This window comes from Staurois parvus, unplaced genomic scaffold (genome assembly GCF_062004578.1).
Source record: "Staurois parvus isolate SC_StPar_1 unplaced genomic scaffold, SC_StPar_1.0 ptg000548l, whole genome shotgun sequence".
Classification (NCBI taxonomy): Eukaryota; Metazoa; Chordata; class Amphibia; order Anura; family Ranidae; genus Staurois; species Staurois parvus.
In genome coordinates, this window is record NW_028318344.1 from 2,620,802 (window position 1) to 2,645,318 (window position 24,517).

General features: G+C 43.4%; 1 protein-coding gene across 1 annotated transcript in view; it reads left to right on the forward strand.

The window, feature by feature from the left end:
* Positions 1 to 932: 932 nt before the first annotated feature.
* Positions 933 to 24,517, forward strand: part of DBP (D-box binding PAR bZIP transcription factor) — a 70,327-nt gene continuing 46,742 nt past the window's right edge. Inside the window, exons 1-2 of the mRNA XM_089690956.1 lie at positions 933 to 1,516; positions 18,527 to 18,856. Coding sequence (XP_089547082.1) covers positions 1,351 to 1,516; positions 18,527 to 18,856 — 496 coding nt within the window. The 5' untranslated portion in view covers positions 933 to 1,350. The remainder of the gene's footprint in view (positions 1,517 to 18,526; positions 18,857 to 24,517) is intronic.

A 24,517-nucleotide genomic window follows, 5' to 3' on the forward strand; every position in this document is an offset into this window, starting at 1 on the left:
GCTACATGACCTTGTCCCGGCACAGATGACAGAGATCCTGATTTACTGAAGCAAACAGAAACCATGAAGTCCCTGAACCCCCCATCCATGTTTGGGACCCCCATGTTTCGATCATGAGGATCTCTGTGTAAGGGAGGGTTATATCTGCCCCCAGTTTTATTTTTTTTTGCCATCTGTGCCCCTTTGGGGAGATTTTCCTTCACTTTCTTTCCCAAAACAGGAAGTGAATAGAACTCCATCCGAAGTGAGGGAATCCTGGGTTATCACTAGTGTCACCATTGGAAGATTTTCCCTCTGTTCCTGTTCTGGTGACAACCCCAAAATGTTCATGTTCACTCTTTGTGATGTTGGTAAACAGGAGAATAGAGAGGGTGAAGAGGGAGTAATAATAACCTGACAGGGGTTCATATCCCTCTACATTGCATCCCCAAACTGAAAACACAAAGTGTGGCCCTTAGTTATCCTGGAAGAGGACTGTATGAGGTAACACCGCATGCCAGGTATAACACTACGGACATGGACTGTGCTGGCAGTGAAAGGGTGAAGGCAGCAGTGACGTCACGCTGCCTCGGTGGTGTTAGTCAGCGGTCCATGTGCCCATAAGCCGTGTGTGTGGCGCTCCATGGCCTGCCCATGAGTCACTGTCCCTTTAAGGGAAGGCGCACGCTCGCGCACACACATCTAATCAGCTCTCTCTCCTCTAATCAGCGGCCCGGAGAGCACAGCCAGGTGACACATGTCCGTCCATGTGTATCCAACCCTCGCCGTCACGCCCCTTCGCACCGCCGATTGGCCATAACTGGGTCAGGCCCCTCCCAGCCGGCGCCCGATTGGACAAATCTAGGTCAGGGTCCACCTGCCTCTCCCCTCTGTCAGTGCCACATGACTGTAGCAGGAGAAGTTGGAAAACACAAACAGAGCGGGGCAGGCACAGGCAGTGACAGGAGCGCGGAGAGAATCACGGCGAAATAAATAAATGGTGCAAGGAAAAAAAGCTGCAGAGCCTGGAGCTGATTGGCTGCCCGAGGAGCCTCGGTTCATGGATGCAACTGCTGCAGACTCCTCCTCCATTGTCTGTGCCATAGAGGGAAAGAAGAGCCCAGGAACACTGATTCCCATTGATCAGGAATGGGGGGAACTCCTGCCTGCTACCCATTGCAACAACACCCCTCTGGGCACCCCATAGCTGGTGCTGAGTGATCGGCCTGGACTGATCTGCATTGATTCCCAGTCATCTCATTGTCATCTGCTCTTCCCCATCAGAGGGACTGCTGGGAGAACACAGGGGATCACCTGCACCTTGCCATTCTATTAGCTGCTATTTCATTGGCATCCAGACTGTGCCAGGCGATGGCACGGCCAACCACCCAGCTGGCTGCCAGCGAGAAGCTCCAGGGCCAGCAGCTGCATCCTGCTCCTCCCATTGGTGTTCCAGGAGGGGGGATGGTGAGCCTCAAGAGCCTGCTACAAGGGCCCATCAAGGGGCAAGAGCGCAGGACCAAGGAGCTGTCCAACTGTAAGTATGGCGTCTGCGTTCATGTGTGTGCATGTCTGCTCCTGTCTGACGCTCCATGCTCCAGAACCTTTCCATGAAATTTTATTGGGGATTATTACCGAAGGTAGATTGCCAGATCTTTGGCCAACACTCCCTGATTGCTCAGGCCTGGGACCGGCATATAAAATCTGCTAACACATTGGTGGTCAGTGGGAGGTATGCCTCCTATGTTGATGGCCAGTGGCAAGAATGTTCCTGACATTGGAGGCCAGTGGGAGGTATGCCTCTTATGTTGATGGCCAGTGGGAGGTATGCCTCTTATGTTGATGGCCAGTGGGAGGTATGCCTCTTATGTTGATGGCCAGTGGGAGGTATGCCTCTTATGTTGATGGCCAGTGGGAGGAATGCTTCCTGGCGTTGGCGGCCAGCGGAAGGAATGCTTCCTGGCGTTGGCGGCCAGCGGGAGGAATGCTTCCTGGCGTTGGCGGCCAGCGGGAGGAATGCTTCCTGGCGTTGGCGGCCAGCGGGAGGAATGCTTCCTGGCGTTGGCGGCCAGCGGGAGGAATGCTTCCTGGCGTTGGCGGCCAGCGGGAGGAATGCTTCCTGGCGTTGGCGGCCAGCGGGAGGAATGCTTCCTGGCGTTGGCGGCCAGCGGGAGGAATGCTTCCTGGCGTTGGCGGCCAGCGGGAGGAATGCTTCCTGGCGTTGGCGGCCAGCGGGAGGAATGCTTCCTGGCGTTGGCGGCCAGCGGGAGGAATGCTTCCTGGCGTTGGCGGCCAGCGGGAGGAATGCTTCCTGGCGTTGGCGGCCAGCGGGAGGAATGCTTCCTGGCGTTGGCGGCCAGCGGCAGGCATGCTTCCTGGCGTTGGCGGCCAGCGGCAGGCATGCTTCCTGGCGTTGGCGGCCAGCGGCAGGCATGCTTCCTGGCGTTGGCGGCCAGCGGCAGGCTTGCTTCCTGGCGTTGGCGGCCAGCGGCAGGCTTGCTTCCTGGCGTTGGCGGCCAGCGGCAGGCTTGCTTCCTGGCGTTGGCGGCCAGCGGGAGGCTTGCTTCCTGGCGTTGGCGGCCAGCGGGAGGCTTGCTTCCTGGCGTTGGCGGCCAGCGGCAGGCTTGCTTCCTGGCGTTGGCGGCCAGCGGCAGGCTTGCTTCCTGGCGTTGGCGGCCAGCGGCAGGCTTGCTTCCTGGCGTTGGCGGCCAGCGGCAGGCTTGCTTCTTGATGCTGGCGGCCATTGGCAAGAGTGCCCCTCTTACAGCAGAAAAGTAGCAGTCGCCACTGAGGTCAGTCAGCCACTTCTCTTGGAACCCTAGCAACCTCTGGAGGAACCCTGGTTGAGAATGGCTGCTGTAAGACATAGCCGAGTGTTTGTAGTAAATCTCAATAGCTCTAATGTGCTCATATGATGAAAATCTGTAAATATCTTCTACCTTCTCTATCAGTTTCAGAGCAGCTGTGAATTTGTAATGAGATAAATGGCCAGATCTTTGGTCAGCCCTTCCCAACTGCTCAAGGTTGGGACCGGCATGCAGAACATGATAACACACGTGCATGGCCAATTTAGACACAAGCCAATTAATCTACCAACGTGTCTTTGGAATGTGGGAGGATATCGGAGGAACTCAAACACAGGGAGCGCATGCAAACTCCATGTAGATGTGTATGTGTATACATACATAGATACATTAGAAAGTATTTCAGTATCCGGTGCTATGGTTAGTGCTGTGTGTGTATCTAATATGGTGGCAACTTCGTATGTGGCTAAGTTATTTGTTGGCAGTGCTCCTTACACTGGCTGAAAAAGGAAATGATTTTCAATATTAACTATGTGTGATGTTTTTTTTCTGCTGGTTGTCAGGACTTCTTAGTTTCCCCAAAATTGATGTCATGTTTCTATCATTTGTAACCCAGAACCCACATTTTCAGGAACCTAAGCGTAAATAAGGGCGCTGAAGTGGTGATCGTAAGCTTTGTGGCTATAACTGACCCCCCAAGACAGCCTTTCACAATCTGCTTACCTCACAGGGGCCCTTTAAACAATATTTAGGTCTATGGGAACCCCTGCTTGAAACAATTAATTGCTGGTTGGTGGGAAGACTGCCCCCCCCCCCCTTAGATTGGTGAGAAGGATGCCCCCCCCCCATATTGGTGGAAAGAATGTTTCTTTACATTGATGACCATTGGGAAGAATGCCCCCCCCCTCCTCAGGTTGGTGTGAAGGATGCCCCCCCCCTTTCTCAGGTTGGTGTGAAGGATGCCTCCCCCCCCCCCCCCCCCCTCAGATTGGTGGGAAGAATTATCCCCTTAGGTTGGTAGGAAGAATGTTTCCTTACATTGATGACAATTGAGAAGAATGCCCCCCCCCTCTTTAGATTGGTGGGAAGAATACCCTCCCCCTTTGCATTGGTTAGAAGAATGCCCCCCCTTTTCCTCAGATTTGTGGGAAGAATACCCCCCTGAACCCTCAGTTTGGTGGGAAGAATGTTCCCCCCCCCTTCCCCTTAGATTGGTGGGAAGAATACCCCCCTTAGATTGACGAGAAGAATGCCCCACTTTTTCCTCAGTTTGGTAGGAAGAATGCCCCCCCCCCTTAGATTGGTGGGAAGAATGCCCCCCTTTAGATGGGGACCAGTGTGAAGAATGCTCCCCTTCCACTGAGGCCAGTGGGAAGAGTACCTCTGTACATTGGTAGTCAATGGGAAGCATGGCCCACATACATTGTGGGACAGTGGGAGGAATATATTTTACTCACCCCTTGCCGCATACATTGGTGGTCACCATACATTGGTGGTCACCATACATTGGTGGTCACCATACATTGGTGGTCACCATACATTGGTGGTCAGTGGGAAGAATGGCCATCCTGTACATTGGTGATCACTAAAAGGAATGCCTTCCCCCCCCCCCCCCACCATATATTGATGGTCAGTGGGACACCCCCCCTCTTTCCCCAGTGCAATGGTGGTGAGTGGGAAGAATGCACATCTTATAGGCAGCTAAAGAAGGTGGTGTCATTGACTCTGCCAAGTGGTATTGGCCCCAGAACTGCCCAGGCACAGATGGGAGGTCAATCAGCCACAGCTCGAGGAACCCCTAGCAACTTCTGGTTATGAGTGTCTGTCCTGAGACATAGCAGAGTGTTTGTAGTAAATCCTGATAGTTCCAGGAATGTCTGTATACATTCTACCTTCCTCTACTCACAGCTGGTAATGACATGGGCTTACTCCAAGCAAAGGTCACTTCATAGACTCACATGTTGCATTGTTTGTGCAGAGATTACGGTCTATTGCTTATTTCATTCCATCTTCACTTGTGTCTATTGTATTTCATATTTGTTTGTATTAGATTAATCATTTTGTATTGTTTTGTAGCACTGTGCTAAGTGGGATTTTAGTTTTATAGAATGTTTAGCATTTTCCTGAAGGGCCCATCCAGATTGCCCATTGCATTAACACACGCACTTTTGTTGAGACACATTAAGACCGCTAATTTATGTTGCATGAAAAAAATGTACCTGCAACTTATTTGCCAGCTCTGTGCTCAGATGGCTCATATCTGTGCATTTCAATGTGCTATGATGCAAATGCGTTGTGCTGTGCAGGTATGTGTGTTGTAGTACCATTCCAAATCAGTATCCTCTTAGTTCTGTGCATTAAAGGCTAAGCTCACCTTTTGATAGAAAAAAAAAAGGTGTAATAGTTCCCAGCATCCTCCCTAATCCCTGGTGCCCACTACACCTCTCTATGATGATCACATTTCCCACACATTTAACGGTCTGCACACTAGAATCACAGTGTACACTCACAGTCTCAGTACACTCTACCATCACAGTGCACACAGTAGAAAGCTGTCAATGGTCTCTTCTTTCTTCCGGGATTCTATGTCTGAAAAAGACAGGAAAAGATTTTCATTGGTCATTGCAGTCCCCTGACTATGTTGACCAATGACAGCTCCCCACTATCTTCAATGAATATTATTCAGGGCTGATTCACGCTTAAATGATTAGTTGAAGTACGTCACTTTGGGCGTTGAGTTAAGGTTGCCTATTCATATAAATGGACGGCCAATGCAACAGATCAACAAATGCACATGACATTTCTAGAAACACAGCTGCACAGTGCATTATACATTGCCCTCCACTGTACAGTGTATTGGGGTACAATTCACAATGAATATAGGAAACATAAGGCAGCACTTTCTGAGTGTAGTGTTAGGAACAACCATTTAATAGAATAAGAATTGGCTCAGAACTCACAAAACTAAAGGCAATCAAGAGTCTATCAGACAAGTAGATGGCCGCCTCCCTGCACTCAGGACTGGACCACTGCAGGCAATGTGTATGAAGACCACTTGACCACTCTGATTGGTGCCAGAGCTCCAAGACTACCAAGGATCCACAAGACTGTCAGCTGTGACATCACCAGAGGCGGAAGTGGGAGGACAAACTGGCGTGCGTTCGGAGCACGGGTGCTTTTTTTTGTCTAGTCATAGAGTGGCCATGTCTGGGAAGGGCATTTTATATACAACACTGTAAGCAGACTAACATGCCAGCGGACTAGCAAAACATTAATTTATAACTAAAAACAGCTAAAAAAAGCTAAGAAATACTGGGCTGCAGCAAAATAGGGTACTAATTTAACTATCTATAAACATATTTAAAAAGGAAAGGAAAAAAATTGTACCTACAATGGATGAATCCCGATAGAGATCATAAGGCTTCTATTAAATGCAATAAAGAAAAAAATTGGTAAGCGATTACGCTCATATTTATTAGAAACCGTTATAATACAGTACATAGCTAATAAATATTGCTAAATCTTGATGTGTGCTTTTGGTGCTATTGTGTAAGCCATCATGGGAAGGTAACTATAACTTGAAATTAATATTAAAAAGACTATTTGTAATGGGAGGAGGACAGGAATGGCCTGACATATTAAATGCCCAGAGTCACTGGGCTCAATTTTTAATGTGGACATATAGATGAAAGTCTGGTCAGTGGCAAGTACCTATGGAATGGAGTTCAAGGTCCTCCTTTAAGCCACCTGGTGCCATGGAGTCCAGTGTGTAAATCCAATAGGTCTTCCTTTCGCAGAGACATTTAATACGCTCTGGGGAGACTCTTGGAAATGCTTTCTATCACCCAGATTCAAAGGTCTGCAGAAAATTTAGAATGAAAATCTAAAAACTGTTTGGAAACACTCAGAAGGTCTGTTGAGGGAAGTATTGACCAACTATGTTCCTCGAATCTTTCTTAAAGTTCTGATGGTGCTCCCCACATACAGTAGGTCTCATGGACAAGAGAGGCAGTATGTAACTAACTTGGACGAGCAGTTGAAAAATTCTTCCAGTTTATTTGTCCTACCCTCGGTGGTAAAAATATATTTGTCCATGCTGCACATGTTTGCACATGAAGCGTTAGAGTTTGCAGCATTGGTACATCCCTTTAAAAGTGAGAAAACTGGGCATGGGATGTTTTTTTTTTTTTTTTTGTAGACTTGATTTTACTGAGGGCAATTTTTGCTCTTTACGTTCTGCACCCTTCTATAGGAAATTGTAGGGTTATCAGTTAAGGCAGATTTCACATGGGGATCTTCTAAAAGTGTGCCCCAATGTTGAGTCGTGAACCTGAATGGTTGGGTTTGAGGTTGGGCACGTTCAAAAGATCTAATATGATTAGGGTTATTGTCACTCAGATAAGTTGTGAAGGCATCTTGTGCTATATCCCGGGGTTAACCTTTTTCATGAAATGTAGTCTTCATCATGAGAACAATTGTGTCACAATGAATGGTACTGCAACACACCACACATGGAGCAGGTGTGGTGCCATGCGTTGCAGCAATGTGTGGTAATGTGCAGGTTTCACCACGTGTTGCTGTAATGCACAGTTGTGAATGAGCCCTGAATGTAATGATTTCTGACAGTTTTATATCAGGACAAATAATTTAGCACAGGGAGATCTGACTAAGATATCTGCTGCTGTTTAAACAATATTAAAAAAAATGTGTAACTGTAAAATATACTCTTGTTTTGTGGTCGCTTTGATTTGTGGAATCTTATCAAATATTGGTCTGTCTATGACCAGTCTGAGTCACAGGAACCAATCCTGTAGACTGATCAGGCAGGATGCATTGATGGCTGGTTGCTATGAGATCTCAGCATTTTTTTTCAAGGAAGAAGCAAATGTGGATATACATTCATAATTGTTAGTGTTCACCTTTTACAGAAAAAATGAGACCGTAACGAACACTGTACAGTCTCCCCACCTTCTTGGACTCTGCTTTACTTACCTCCATAAGTGCTGAGCTGTCAGTGCACATACAGCCGATGCAGCGGTCTGGGGCTTTGAAATCCACGCTCTTCTTTCTCTTCTCTGTACAGAGGCAGAATAGAGCCATGATGTGTGTCAGTGCTTATCAATCAGAATCCCTCTGGTCTATCCCAGAAGTGCTGCACAGGCAAGAGGGAGAAGAATAGAGATTTCAAATTCCCTGAACCACTGCATCGGCTGCATGGGCACTGACAGCTCAGCACTCATGGAGATAAGTACAACAGGGTGGGAGGGTGTTCACGTTTACATTCTTTTTCTGCAACTATGAATTAATCCTCTAAAGTTGAGTGTTTACATCACATACATTTTAATATTTCAGTATTCATTACATTTATAACGCGTCATTTGGTTATATAGGGGTCAGTTTACTGATTATTGCATGAAGTTGCTTTTTTTTTTTATTTAGAGTACTACGGTAATAAGGAACAAGTCAATTCATTGAGTAAAATATCAATTGCAAATTCCATAAATATGTGAGCTAAATACAGCAAAAAAATTTAGATCAATCATGCAAATCAATTCATTGAATAAAACCCACATTTTTGTTATTTAGCTCCCGGTACAGGCAGTCAATACTTTAGGAATGTACAAGGTAACAAAAAAGGGAACTCGGCACTGGTCAGTAAGTTGTAAGAAAACAATGTATCAGTGTGGAAATGTACACTAGAATAAAAATCGTTTGAAAATCTTTCATTTGGTTAGCTCATTCGCTTTTTGGAGAAAATATTTGGCGCAATGAGGGGGAAGCAAAGGTTATCAGTCCACTGGGTATGATAGTTCTAGATGGTAATAGCCCACAGACCATGCAGGTCAGTGAAAAGTCCACTCATCAGCAGCCTGGTCCATAGAGCAAGAGGCAACTGTGGAAGATAAGTGAGAGAGGAGAAAGGACAAGCGCCAGCTAAGTGTAGTAAGTAAAACTGCTTTAATGAGGGAGAAGGGGCAAGCGCCAGCTAAGTGTAGTAAGTAAAACTGCTTTAATGAGGGAGAAGGGGCAAGCGCCAGCTAAGTGTAGTAAGTAAAACTGCTTTAATGAGGGAGAAGGGGCAAGCGCCAGCTAAGTGTAGTAAGTAAAACTGCTTTAATGAGGGAGAAGGGGCAAGCGCCAGCTAAGTGTAGTAAGTAAAACTGCTTTAATGAGGGAGAAGGGGCAAGCGCCAGCTAAGTGTAGTAAGTAAATAGCTTTAAGGGTCAAAGATTAAAATGCACTCACAAACAGGTGAAAACAAACATGTAACGATATATAGGCTGCCATCACAAGTCCTGGTCTGCCAGATTGAAGGGTTGCTATGGTCCTGCTGATAGGCTGCTCCAGAGGAGCAGGACCATAGCAACCCTTCCATCTGGTGGACTGGGACCGGTACTTGTGATGGCAGCCTTTATAGCTTTACATGCTTGTTTTCACCTCTGTGAGTGCATTTTAATCTTTGACCATTAAGGCTGTTTTACTTACTACACTTAGCTGGCGTTTGCTAAGGAGTGACCAGAAAGGTGTGGACTGACACAGGGAAACGCAGGTAATATAATACAGTTTATTATTAGCCACCCAGATATATATCTATATAAACGCACAGTGAGCAAACCAACCTTCCACTAATCTTTAGGAGGTGCAGGAACACAGGCGTAGTCAGGGCTGGAGAGGTGGAACGGTCAGGCCGGCCGTAGGGTTCTGTAATGACCGTTTGGTGGTACCTCTAGCAGTCCTCAGGGCAGGATTCCCCAGGGCGCGGAGTCTAAGCCCCAGTCTGCCTTTTCACCAGAGCCCCTGATGGTGGGGATGGACTTGGCGCAGGACTGAGACCAGGTCGCGGCCCCTGAGTACACCTGCTAGTGGTAGAGGGATCCGCCAGAGGTATGTGCAGGTACGGCTGGATCCGTGCAGGATGGATGGATGGCAGAGTAGTTAGCGTGGTCAGACAAGCCGGGTCGGTAACGGTGGAGGCAGATCAGTACAGAGCAGCAGGCAAAGAGTAAACGGGTCACAAGCCAAGGTACAGCAACAGGAGGTCAAACAGCATAGGAGTAGGCAGAAGAATAGTCAGGGATGAGCCAGTAGTCAGAACAGGAGACGGTCAACAGAGATCAGGATCAAGCCGGGTCAGCAACGAAGCAGGAACACAGGGTACAGAGGCTCATGGGAAAACATACACCATGGCCCAGAGCACAGGCCTGGTCATGCCTTATATACACCTTTCTACAATCAGCCCCAGGTTTGGCTGATTGTGAGCTTCTGGCTGCTAAGAGCACCTGCTGGTCAGCTCTGGTACTGCAGCCCACACGGCAGGTGAGTTCCACCACCAGTGCTGAGAGCACCCGCTGGTCAGCTCTGGTACTGCAGCCCACACGGCAGGCGAGTCCCACCACCAGTGCTGAGTCCATTCCTGACACCCTCATTAGTCTTTCATCCAGTTAATGGGCACAAATTGAAATCCGTAGTAACGTTTTTCAGCTGAAAAAGTTTGGAAAACATCTGCTAAACAGACAATACGTTGATGTGTTTTTTTGTCCATTAAAAATCTAATTATTGGTACTGCTTATACAGTGAGGGACAGACGTATTTGGACACCCTGCGATTTTGCAAGTTCTCCCACTTAGAAATCATGGAGGGGTCTGAAATTCACATTGTAGGTGCATTCCCACTCTGAGAGACAGAATTAAAAAAAAAAAAAAAAAAGTTTCGGAAATCACACAGAGCCACAGAGTGCGGCCCAGCTCCACCCCCCACTCCCTCTTCACTGGCTGTGATTGACAGCGGCAGGAGCCAATGGCTGCCGCAGTCCCATGTGGCAAGAGAGGCACTGCTATCAGGAACAGCACTGGATCAAGATCAGGCTCAGGTAAGTATAAGGGGGATCTAAGGGGAGCTGCACACAGAAGGTGCGTTAAGGTAAAATACCTTTTTGTATCTATAGAACCACTTTAAGTAGCTTGATGAATCAGGTCATTATCTCTTCTCTAATTTCATTCCCTACCAGCGGTGATCAATTTTTCACATTGCTAATGAAACCTAATGGCTTGTCTTCCTTGCATAGCAAGATACCATACAGGTAGATAAACATCATCTTCCAGCAGATGTATAGATTTGAAATAAAAACTATATACCTATACCTGTACACAGGTGACAGCGTAAGCTCTGTTCCTCCCTTGGCACCAGTTTATCTAGACAAGGTGATGATCTGTATATCCAAGCACCTTATGGTGGCAATTACTAAATTGTAATGTCACTTTAGGGCTCAGCAGCTGGTACCCTTTAAAGAAGGCACCTTTTTTTATTATTATTATTAGAGTCCTAAACCTACGCTGTGACGTTTTATCTAGCTCAGGTGTAGACATAATAGATTAGTAAACCGTTACCACAATTTCCTAAAATACATTTTTGTCGTTTATCTTTGAGCAGTCATATGACCAGCATCCGCAAGCCTCTTTCAGTGTTCAGCCAGAACTGCGTGTACTGAGAACAGTCCAATTGCCACATCCGCTCATCCCTTCTGTTGGTCTATAGTACTTTCAATCGGGGGCAGTGTTGATGCCATGTATGCAACTGAATCCTTGCAGATATGCGGTGCCTCTGCACAATAGCCTGCAAGAAGCCCAGTGCTCATGTACAAGGGTGGCAACACCACTGCTGCATTGTAAGGATGTGGGTGTGTTGTCACTCTAGAACAGGAAGTGGGAGTAAAAGCTGACAATTGGGTTAAACATCATAGATCAGCAGAGCAGAAGAACTGAATATTGGGATGTAAGACTGGATTCAGACCTGCGTGTTCTGATAGACTGCAATGGACGCTTACTCAGCTTGGTACCTCCTCTATTCAGAGAACATCTTGCATTTTTTGGTGATGTTATGTTCTCTGATTGGATGAGGTTGAAGGGAGGATGACATCACAATCACCACCTAGTCCAATCAGAGAGCTCCTTGTATTCATTGAAAAAAAGAGAAGACCACCTCTGAATGGTAGAGGTGCTGGATGAGCAACCCTGTGTTGAATTTACATATGAAAACTCTCAAGCAATGCCCAGAAGGGACCAGCACTGACTGTGCAGTGAATTTCTGCATCCTCAGGGACCTTCTGGATGTGAGACATAAATGACTAGATGAGAACAAGCTGGATGAATAGGAGTTAAAAAAAATAAAAACAAATTCCTGGAGCTCAGCTTTATTATTCCTATTAATTTTTCTTCCATAATGAGGAAATTACCTTTTATATAATTATGATGGTTATAATCATTTTATGACATTCTTAGATAATAATGGCCTAATTTAAATCCCTGTGAAAAAGGCAACAAGGACATGCAACAAGCACCAACCCCCCCAACAACCAATCCCATTTCAATTCCTCTTTTATTGGATTAAAGCAATAATTACTATAAGAATTCTATTGGTTTCGACAGCCTTTTACTTTGTCTGAAAACATCTCTTTCCCCTCTATAGGTAATTGGCGCACTTTAATTGGTAGTAGTTGCTGCCGGCACTTGGGAGACATTAATGGAATTTTACATTTATAATGTCCTTTCAGGCATCTGAATCTGGTTTAGGAAGTTTGCATGAAATATTAATAGGCATGGATCTGCCCATCTCCCAGCATTTGAAGTTTACGAGCGAGCAGCATTGCACAATAACGTGGAGCGCTGCCCATGAGCTGTAGAGGGCAGGGCGTAGGTAGGGAGCATTCCAGGTGAGCTGGGAGCTGCGTCCAGCCTGTCTGACATCTGACTGGCTGAACTGACGCAGCACGTGTAGAGCTAGGTGCTTACAGGACAGACCATGTGGTGATTGTTATGTGCCTAGCAGACCTAATTGGAGTAATGTTTACTGTAGCAAGCTTATAATAAGTATCATGCATAGTACTTCAATGAGAAAGCCGGAAACAAATGGCAGACATTAAAAGAACGTTAAAACTACAGTGTTAACAATTTACTTTTCGTTCTTTTTTTTTTTTTTTTTTTTTTAAGGGATCCTCAATGTTATTTGTATATCAAGTGGACTTAACACATATAATCAAATGCGTATTCTAAACACTGCCCTTATCTACTAAACTTGTAAGTAATAGGTTTGTATTATAGCCGCACCATTTATGATTGTTCGGCATGTGCGATGAAGGGCTCTGCTCAGCTTGGTGTATCTGCACACATGCCACGCACAAATCTGATTGCATGCCATCCCCGTTTGCAAGGAAACCCGCACGTGTGCAGAAAGCCTTAGGACCCGGCAGAGCATATCCGTACAAGCATATGTAATGCCATTCTCACCCTGGCAAGAGAGGAGGAAGCGCACCAAAAAATATAAAATAGCAATTTAAAAAAAATATCCAATTGAGGAAGAGGGAGGGGGCTGGAGCCAGGTGCACACACATTGTCTTTTGGGGTGAAGATACGCTTTAAAGGACAAGTTCACCTTTTTGACAATAATTGATGCACAATAATTTTTGCAGGTAAAACAAGTGCATTTATTATTTTTGTCTGCAGGAGCCTGGAAAGCATTGCACCATCAATGAAAATCAACTATGACCGCCATTTCCACCCACATCCCCATTCATAGAAGCCATACCTTTGCTTCTATCAATGAAAATCAACTATGACCGCCATTTCCACCCACATCCCCAATCATAGAAGCCATACCTTTGCTTCTATCAATGAAAATCAACTATGACCGCCATTTCCACCCACATCCCCAATCATAGAAGCCATACCATTGTCTCCATCAATGAAAATCAACTATGACCACCATTTCCACCCACATCCCCAATCATAGAAGCCATACCTTTGCTTATATCAATGAAAATCAACTATGACCACCATTTCCACCCACTTCCCCAATCATAGAAGCCATACCATTGTCTCCATCAATGAAAATCAACTATGATCGCCATTTCCACCCACTTCCCCAATCATAGAAGCCATACCATTGTCTCCATCAATTAAAATCAACTATGACCCCCATTTCCACCTACTTCCCCATTCATAGAAGCCATATCATTGTCTCCATCAATCAATCAATCCATGAATTCAGAACAGGTGAATAAACCTCCTCCACTTATAGGTACTTTTCCATTAGCTATTTCACATTTCAATTTAAATCTATTTTTGTATAGATTGGTCAGGATTAAAGTGGTAGTAAACCACCACAAAAATACAAAAAAAATTGGGCTCCCCTGTAAGTTTAAGTCATAGTATGCAACTCATACAAGCACATTATGACAGACACAGAGCCCTCCTGCGCTGCACTGTCACTGCTCCCTGGTGCTTCCATCTTCATCCGGTCTTCCTTCGAGATTCGCGGGCTCCTGCTGTTTGTGTGTCATGCATGCGGGAGTCCTGGCCACAGCACGGCGATCTGCATTTCACAACATACTGTATGCCTTAAATGCAGAGCGTCAATGTGCATGCGCGGGTGACGTCAGCTATTGCTGATGTGAATATCTCCTAAACCAGTACACATTCAGAAGATATTCATTGTGCCTACAGGTAAGCCTGATTGTATGATTACCTGTAGGTACAACTTAAAAAATAGACTTTACTACCACTTTAAGTAAAAAGTATTAGCTCTTTGCATGGCAGCAAATTCTGACCTAGTGTACGGCTAGGATTTGATGCAGCATAACAACACTGTAGACCTACTAGGTGAAACCAAGTAAAATCACATGGCCAGTATTCTACCCTCGGTTATTCTTGCTGACCTAGAACAATCATGTATTCTAAAGGCAGACGCTGCTGATCTACGTACATGTTCTGTGTCAGTCATGCAGAAACGACTGAAGTCAGAGGATCAGCATGACAGCCAAACTATTTGTATTTTCTTTAGAAGAGGTCAGCAGTGGTAACTGACTTCTATCAAGTACAGATTTTATTTCCCAATAACTTTCAGAGCCATATTATTAAAACTAAATTATTTAAACCCAAGAGCAAACATTTGATATATTACAGCTTGCTATTCCTTCGATATGGTGGCTGTATTAATTTTAATTTTTTTTTCATTTCTTTTTTTTTGTCTTTTTCACATGTTAATCCTACCAGTGATGCCTGTCCTGTTCTAGAGTGATGGTTCTGATTCGCTGTACTGCATCTATAGTGAAACAGCGTTGTACCGTAGTTCTAACAAACTTTTTGTCCTTAGATGACATCTCCCCCTCTTCTCATCTCTATAACATTGGGGGAAGGTTTTCTGTAGCTCACAGAAGTCAGCTGAGTAGGACTGATAAGACGGCAGAGTGCACAGGACAAAAGCCAGTAGTGAATTTCTGGCATGATCAGCATTTTTATATACTTAATAAATAGACATAACAATCATTTTCAACTGTATATTTAAGCGACCAAAAGGGAGTAAGGCAGGCCATAGAGGATATGATTTTTCTTTCCTGCAACTACAGGTTACAGGAAAGAAAATCGTTCAATTCTTCCATCAACGCAGTCAGTGTTGATGGGGGAATCCCTCCCGCAGAGCTATGGGGGGTGTATGGGTGCGGGAAGCCATCCCTTCCGGTAGAGCACAGATCATTTCTAGCAGCTGGTAATAATCACATGTAAAATTCCAACATGCTGGTTGTACCCAAGTCAATCGATGGATCGACTTGGGTGCAATCCACTTGCCCATAGGTGGTTCGAATCCCTGTTGAACCAGCCGAGATTGGAATGGTCTATGGCCAGCTTTATAGACGTTCATTACGATTTCCATGCACTTTACTGTATAAGTACAGTATAACGTACAGAAAAGAGGTTATTGCCCTATACACTGCATACAAATGCACTGTTCTATCATTAGCAATCATAAAATGCAGATAAGTGAAGCACCCAACACTCATGTCAATGGAAATCTTTGTTTTGCCTTTTGATCTTCATAGTACCTGCATTGTAGTTGATACTCTTCTACTCCTGTATGGTGTAATAGACCATAAAATGTGTACAGTGGCATAACCTTGTTATGTAAAAAGGCGGTGGTTCATGTGCAGTGTCCAAGCATTCTTGAGTAATTGATTACATGCCTAAACAATGACTATTACTTTTGTTGTATTTGCATAGAAATAATAAACTTGCGCAGGAGGTGAAGACAGAGGAGCCTATTTATAAAGACTTTTGAAAATATTGCTTTTCTCATTGTACTTCTCCAATTTTGGAGAAAAAAATATCCAATTTTTTTTTTTCTGTCATTTTATAGATTTGATTAGGGTAGTTGCGATATCAAGATGTGTAAAAAAAAAAAAAGGCAAACCACAGACAATTTGGCACAGAAAGAAAAAAGGTAGTAAGCAGAGCACCAAAATGGGGCAAATAAAAACAAAATACAGAATCTTGAGGAAAGATCCTCCTCAGACTTCCATTTTAAAATGAAAACATTCTGAAAAGTTAAGGATGGTTTAAAGACCACATCCAGCCTGAGTTCTATTTTGTTTCAAATAAAGTTGGGGAGGGTTAGAGCGTTTTTTATTGTCTGTGTCCCGGTTGAGGAGATATCTCACATGCTACCAGGATAAGAAGTGATGGAACATCTCTGTAGTACAGCAGGGAAAGGTAATAACTTCTGACAATGTTTTTATTGCTTCCCTGTTGCTTGTCCTGGTGTCAAAGGATCCAAAAGGCAGAGAACATCTTCCCAAATGGGGCTACAGACCTAAATAAAAGCCCTGCAGAAATCTTTCCCCAATTCTTTGAAAATTAAAAGCAATGGCTGCAGGAAGGTTGATCTCATATGGGGGCCATCTTGATGCTACCGACAAATCATATGCGTCAAGATCGCTAACAGACTACCTGCCAGTCTCCGTAGAATCAATGCTTCGCTAGCCAAGCCAGCAAGATGTACTTTTCTCGCTGTCCAGTCTCTATTGTGGGAGATTCGGCAGCATTTGGACCTCATGCAGACAGGAGGTTATGAAAACTCTCATAGAAGCTTTTCCTCCTGGCAGCAGCGTTTTTGCAGAAGAAAGTTTGAATGCTGTTACAAGCGTGTTTGCACATTTATAAGCATCAAGCTTTTGGGTGTAATTCATTTCATTGGCCAGAATAATAATTTATTATGGCCATTGAAATTAAGTAAAGCTTAAGCTCTAGACGTGCTTAGTGTGTATACACGTATACAAGTGCCAAGCATTTTTTCTGCCAAAACGCTGATGATCCTGGATGCACTGGCAGTGTATTTTTTTTTTTTTTCTTGCCTCAACTCTCCTGCCACTAAATGCTGCTAAAAGTCTATATGTGCATGGATACATACCACAAAAAATAATTTGCGCTACTAAATATAAAAATATATCCGTGAATCAGAAAAAAAAATATAAGTAATGCTTAAATAAGAAATGTTCAAATGAATAGTCCACACTTTGAAATATGTGACACAAAAAAACGTGCACAAAAATATATAAATGTGACCATACCACCACCAAAAATGCTGAATAAACTCACCAGAGCTATAAAACTAAAACATGTATTGCTCTGGGAGCGGTAGTATTAATAGAGTGATAGGTCATTCATAGATGTATCTTCAGAGAATGATATTCTGCAGAACCCAGATCCACATAGACCAATTTCAGATGGAGCAAATGCTTTCAAATCAAATATCATCAAGGAAATCCACTTCTCCAAAACAGCCACCCTTAATCGTATCCAAGGAGGGAAATGCCAGACACTCGGAAGAAACAAAAGAATTGGCATGAATACATAGGCTAACATGGAGAGGAGAAAGCAGGAGAAGAAAAACACCTGATGCCCCAAAAGCAGCAGTAAAAACTTTCTGCATGCCTTAGGGTCAGCTAAGAAGCAACTCCACTGGGGTAGGTTGCTCTCCTGTTTGATTGAATCCTAAAGCTGGCCATAGAGGACTTTTTTTTTTTTTTTGATCAGCCAGCAGGCTGAACAAAAAACAAATCCAGTTCCTCTATCCACATAAATGAGGTGGATGGAAGACACCTCCCCGCTAGAACATTGTATTCTGATAGCAGGACTCTCTGATTGTCTGTCTGCAGCCACTGATTAAGGACATTTTTCCAACACTCCTGTTCAACTGTCAACTTCTGTCGAACAGGGATGGCGACCCATGGATCAGTTTGGCCAGCTTCTGATGAATTTTTATCTATCTATGGCCAACTTTAGGCTTTATAGGGTATCTAAAGGTGTGCTCGCGTGTGTGTTTGTGTGTTTGTTTTAAACTGGAGACATACCAGAATTTGAAACAAGATCTCTCTAAGGTCCCTGCTTCCTTTTTCAATAATCAGAGATTCTAACCCTTCCACACCATTTCATTTCTAAAAAAAAGTTTGGCTCTAGATACACATTAAGATCCCTGGTGCATTTTTAGGAAAAAAAATGGCAGGAACACTAAATTTGGTAAAATACATCTAAAACAAAGTGGGTATATCTGAAGTTAAGAAAAGTCTCCCTATTAATGACCAACTAGCTTTTATCATTTTAGAAAATAAAACAAGGTATTGGACTGGTCACTATCAGCACCAACTTGCTTTTGTTTCCAAATCTGTTTGTCAGGTATTTTCTAAATAGCCTCCATATATGTTTCTGGATTTTCAGTTTTGCCATATTCCAGAGCTGCTGTCCATGGTGATACGAGTCTCAATTTCTAGTATAGTATGTTAGTTGTTCTTCCTTCAGACTAGTCATCATAAGACCCATTATTGCCAAACAAAATGTAAAGAGTTATTGTTCCACTAATTAAAACATGCATGCATGTGATACTAACTAAAAGTTAGACAAACTATCTTTGTCTTGAAGGTATCATGAAGGAAAAGGAGAGAAAACTGGAAGATGAAATGGCCGGATCTCGTCCTCACTGTGCATTCTTAGGATCACTTCTGTGGGAGCGCACTTTGCCATACAATGAGATAGAATATGTTGACCTTGATGAGTTCCTGTTGGAAAATGGCCTGCCACCAAGCCCACCTCACCAGCCTTTCTCACCAGCTAACTTGACACCACCTCCATCTAACCAGTCAGTCGTTGACCTCAGCCGACCAGCATCCTGCGCCTCCTCTACCTCTGCTTGCTCATCTCCTGTGCAAAGTATGATTGGCAGTGAATTTGAACATCCAAGCAGCAAAGAAGGTACCTCATTTTGTAATGGCATAAAAACTAGTCTGTATTGTGTATATTTATTGAAGTGTATGTAAAGCCTAAACATTTAGTTTTGCAATAAGGAAGTGTGAAATCCAAACAGTTTGTTTGTCCTGTGGTCATTGTCTACGATACAAAATTGATGGGAAATCTAAAATTTTAGCTTTGTCACAGAGCCAGGAGGTGAGGGGAAATCTTGCAATGGGATAACACCTGGTGGGGACAACTGTCTTTTAAGTCGGGTTTTTCCCCTCACACAAACATTTCCTCTATGCTCCTGCTGTGTCTCTGAAGACAAAGTGAGGGGGGAAAACTCTCTGAAAGGACATACATAAAGAAAAAACTAAAGTAGAATAAAAAAGTGACCGCTTTTGACAATCTTAACTATTCCCTACTCTATCCAAAGCTAAAAAGAAAAGGTTTTGGCTTCACACGCACTTTAATAGGTATGTATGAAATAGAAAATATAAATTTGTCCTGTTGTTTTAGGTAGTTGGTAAACAGCATGAAGATTTTTTTTTTTTTTTTTTTTTTAGCATATGCTAATATATTATTATTTAATCCAAAGGATGGTTAAAAAAAACCTCTTGTAAAGCTTGGTCCAATTTACTATAACATGGAAAAAATTCCTTCCGGACCTCTAATGGCAGTTGGTTAAATCCCTGGATCAGCTATCTACTGTGTATTTTTAGAAACGTAGATAATCATTTCACTCTACTTTTGAATGGAACACAAAAAAGCTGGATTACTAGCTGCAAGGTATTAAGCTCTTTTGGATGCCTAAGCATTTTCTAGACCCCGGTATGGCTGTAAAGGGTCCTGCTCACTTGCTTCTTTTGGCTCAGATCTTTTGACTTGATTGGTAATAATTGATGCTTGAGAAACTGGGACCATGTATATGGATAGGCTTGACAAAGAGCCATTAAGGCTTGATATGTTGCCATGTTACTTTTGGAGGACTTTTAATCTTTTGTACTGCTGTGTTTTAACCAATAAGCAATACAAGAACTGTGTGCTAAATTTAAGTATGCAAGTCATTTGTGCAGATCAGCTTGCTGTGGAAAAAGATTGTAGCTTGGATAGTGTTAACAAGTTGGCGCCAAAGGCACGAGGCAATCACTAGATAAAGGTAGTGTACACAATTTTTCATTGGATCTATGGACTTGTATAGATGCTGTTGGGGTGAAAACTCTTTGCAAGTTTGACCTGCTTCAGATTTTGATTATAGTACACTGCCTTCCATTGTATTTTTATTTGTGGGTGCTCCAGAATGTTCTTTGGCTTTTTCTAATGTGCTGTGTTAAATAAACCTTTTGGCATGAACGCCAAATTCTGGTTCTTCCTCTTTACTCCAAAGTGTACAAATAGCTAAAAGTGTGCTACCAGTGTCCAGGCTGCTATGTAGTCTGTGGTATGTGCTCAGGAGTACTATGCCCTCCAGTTCTGGGATGCAATATAGTCTGTGGAACGCTGTCTGGGATTTATCTACTGCAGAGCTGGGGACGTTCACATATCAACCTGTGAGGATGAGATAAGGCACCTGTGCCATCCGTATAGATGTGCCTACTTCCTGCTTGCCTCTGGTAGCCACTAGGTGTTGACTGCCACCCTACCAGCCCAGTTGGCAGAAAGATAGTTATTCTTTCAATTACCTGGCAACCAGGAATTGTCCAGCCCTGAATTCTGTTTTGATGAACGGTAGTAAATAGTTTAAAAGCCTTTGCTGTTAATAAGGTATTATTATCAAGGAAAAAAGTAACAACATGTAGTTGATATTTAATTTTCTTTGAGTGATGTCTTCCTGTGCCGGCCAATCAATACGGCTGAAGACTAGTATCCAGAAGAAGCTGGGGAAAAGATGCCATTACCCGCGATAGATCTTGCAGACCTTTGGACTGTTGGAGCAGAGGTAAGTATCTCTGCCTATAGTTCCACTTTAATACAGACTTCTACTCAAATAATGCTCACATAAACTATGTTAGATCCATGTATGGACAACTTTTATATAAGTTCAGGGACCGGTCGAACTTCGATCCATGTATGGCCACTGTGGTTGAACATAAGTCGGTCTATCAATTGACTTCAGTTCAACCAGTCAGATCTGTGAATTCTGAGTGCAGGGAAGTCTCCCAACTGTCGGAATACAAAGACACAGTGGGGAAAATTCCCCCATTCATCTGGATGTGTGGATGGGGGAATGGTGTCTGGTGTTTTTTTTTGTTTTTTTTCAACTTCTTGGTTGATTTGAAAAAAAAAAAATGACTTATCTATGGCAAGCTAAAGGCTGCCACTGCTGAATTCTTCTGAAAATACTAGTTTCCTGCAGATTTGAAAGTCCAAGTGAGTTGGAACTCCTGATCGGAATACATTTTCCAGGTCAGTGCCTCTGACAGTATTGAAAGTAACGGATCGGGAGGACAGGCAGACACCGTTCAGGCTAACTTTCCTTTAATAATTCTAAATAAAAAGATCTGAGCACTATGCCAGTGCATGTTAATGTTTACTATTATATTGTTTTACACAGCGGCTCTCCGGTGTGCTTTAAAGCATAGTGACTGCATCTGTTGCTGTGGTCCTGATGACGTTCTGGTGGATGTCATTTTTATGGTGACTCTTATATTACTGGTTCTCAACTCCCAGGGTTATTCTGATGGGGTTTCAGGTATTCTTGCGTCTTCTAATCTGTTTGTTATGAGCACAGATACACATAGAACAGCAACCAAGCTGACAGACTTGTCAACCTTAAGCAGGAAGTGTGGTTCCTGGCAAGATCTTCAGGCAATTATCTTACTGGGGGCTAAAATGACTATCTCTAAATCCTGGAAGCAACCTACTGTGTCTTTGGCCCAAGCAAATAAAAAGTCACCTGAATTATGTTGCTTTAGAATATTGTCAGTGTTTTACAAGTGAAAAACTGTGAAAAGACCTGGGAACCGTGGGTAAACTATATGCATGTCTTATTTGTAACTTAATGCATTTTCCATGACTATGTGGTATGAGTGTTTCCTTTTTAGTCTCTGACCAGATCTCTGCTTCTTTCCTCCTTTTCTCCTTTTTTTTTTTTCCACCTCCTTCTTTTCTATGTCTCTCAGTCCTTCCTGGCACACTGGATCTTTTAAATGTGATTTAGACTGGCTCTTGCTGGATGTATGGTCTGATACTTGCTATGGGTAGCAGGTTTATTGGATGTTTCGAGGTAGATTGGCTCAGCATCCCAGAATACCTTCCTACTGCATTCTGTTATTTTTGACTTTGTAGACTGGGAGCTGTTACCCTTTTCCCCATTTTTCATTTTTTTTGTATTTTTGATATAGGTGATTAATGGCCTTTTGTACTATTTTTTACTTTGTGTTTAAACAAAATCAATAACAATATTAAAAGAGAAGATATCCAGGAAAGAGAGGATGGGAGGAGGATGACAGCAGAGGGAGCTTTTTAACTATGAACTTATAGAATTGAGAGCAGGGTTGCCAACTGTCTATCTTTATGGAGTGTAAGTGAAAATGAGCCTATTTTCTCTTGTCTGTGAATGTCCAAGAACAGAGGAAGGCATCTGGAAAATGATCAGCATCCAGCAGATGCATATAGACTGGAGCCAGTTATACATTGTGCAATATATATTCCTGGCTAAGTTCTTCTTTAAGGCAGGCTGCGGCTATGGGAATATGTTAAATGTTCCACCCTAAAAACAGGTGGAACATGTAACATGTTCCAAAGGTGAACTTATCCTTTAAGCACACTTGTGGGGAACTCAAAAAAATAGATCTGTCATAGAAACACGTGTTACCCAAGGAGGTCATTCACCTCTATGGCCTGCGTTTTAAAACCTGAGGCATGTCCTCTTTTCAGTGCATTTTCATGCTCTGAGGCTAAGGTGTCTAGGACAACACAAGAAAAAGTGCCTGTATAATGCGTTCGTTAAAGCTGCGTTCCGGCCCCCACCACCTCCCAAAGAAATACAAAGTCAACAGCTACAAATACTATGGCTGCTGACTTTTAATAATAGGGTGCTTACCTGTTCAGGCATCCAGAGGTGTCCTAGCCCCAAGCCGCTTCTTCAGTCGGCTGTCAGGTGCTGGTGCCGCCATCTTGACTAAGGGAAACCGGCAGTGAAGCCTTGCGGTTTTGCTAGTTTCCCACTTTTGAAATAAGGCTGAAGTCCACTGGGACCTTGGAAGTGTCCCAGAGTGCTGCGGGGATACTCATTTCATGGATACCTGCTCCCCCCTCCCCCCTAAAAGGTGCCAAATGTGGCAGTAGAGGAGGGCAGAAAAGTGAAGATTCCACTTTTGGGTGGAATTCCACTTTAATGTGTTGCCAGCCTCTATAAGTACTGTAGATCTCTCCAAAGACCAAAAAAATGATGTCATTGCAGGAATTCAGTCCTCACTGGCCAAACCAAAAAGACATGACACGTGGAAATGTGTATTAAAACTCATTGCACCACAATGCATAATAAAAATGTATGTCAACATTTTACAATGCATGTTAAAAAATGGACAAAAAACATAAATATAAAGAGTCACATTTTTATAAAAACTGATCATTTGTCTTGATGTTTGTTAGACTGTCACTTGTGGTACAGTACTTACCGCGTTTTTGTGGGTACAAGGACTGTGGCCTATGTATGCAGAGTATATGACAAGCAGACTCATCCTTTGGGTTTCCAGATATAAAAAGGCCATTTCCTTTTATAGTGGAATTTGTAACCTTCACATTCTGTTTACTATGCATCAGTATGGATTTAGTATGTTATATTCGTTCCTGCGCTATTTCAGGTTGTCTGTTTAAAAAAAACCAAAAGGAATTTTTTCAAAAGTTTTGTTAGCAAATATTTGTTGAGGTGTTTGGATCCCTGTTCGGGGGGTATATCCTGCCCCCCCTCCAATCCTGTGTTTTGTTTTTTTTTGTTTTTACAGATTTACCATTGAATGTATTACTCGATTACTGTAAATGATGCAATACTTACAAAGGGTTACAAGTAATCACATCCAGTTGCACAATGCAGAAGAAACTTCTTTTCCCTTGACAAATGCAGAGAGAGGGGAGAAACGCCAAACCTATTTTTTATTTGGAACTTAGCTGGCGGAAACCCACCCCAGCCACAAACATAATCAGTCTGCCATTTTGTGCCAGACTGAAATGTTTTCGCTTCTGTGCTGGGAGACCAAATCCTAAATTTTAAGTAGGGGGATTATTTACAAGAGCCCATTTCTGATGGAGGAGTGCAAGGGCTCCTTGCCACACACTGGATATAGTTCTGTACTTTGATAGCTCAGTGTAGTCCAAGGAGCACTGTGTACTTTTGCTTAGGCATGATCAAATTTGAGTGTCTTTTGGAGGCATTATGGCAAGAATTTACTTTTTTAAAGTGTGACTAAAGGCCAAACTTTCTTTGGATTGTGATAAAATGGTGGTGGTGGAAGGGAGGGTGGGACCACGTTTAGTGCTTCCAAAGGGTTAACAGTTTTTCTCTTGCGGTATCAAGGCCCGTTCACATCTGGGCATTTTTGAATCGCGGGCAGAATATCGGCGCTTCTGCCCACGATTTCAAAACAGTCTTCTAAAATGACAAACCGCACACTGTGAATTTCAGATGCCAGATATTTTAATGGCACCTAAAAACACGATGTAGTTCTGCTGCGATTGCAG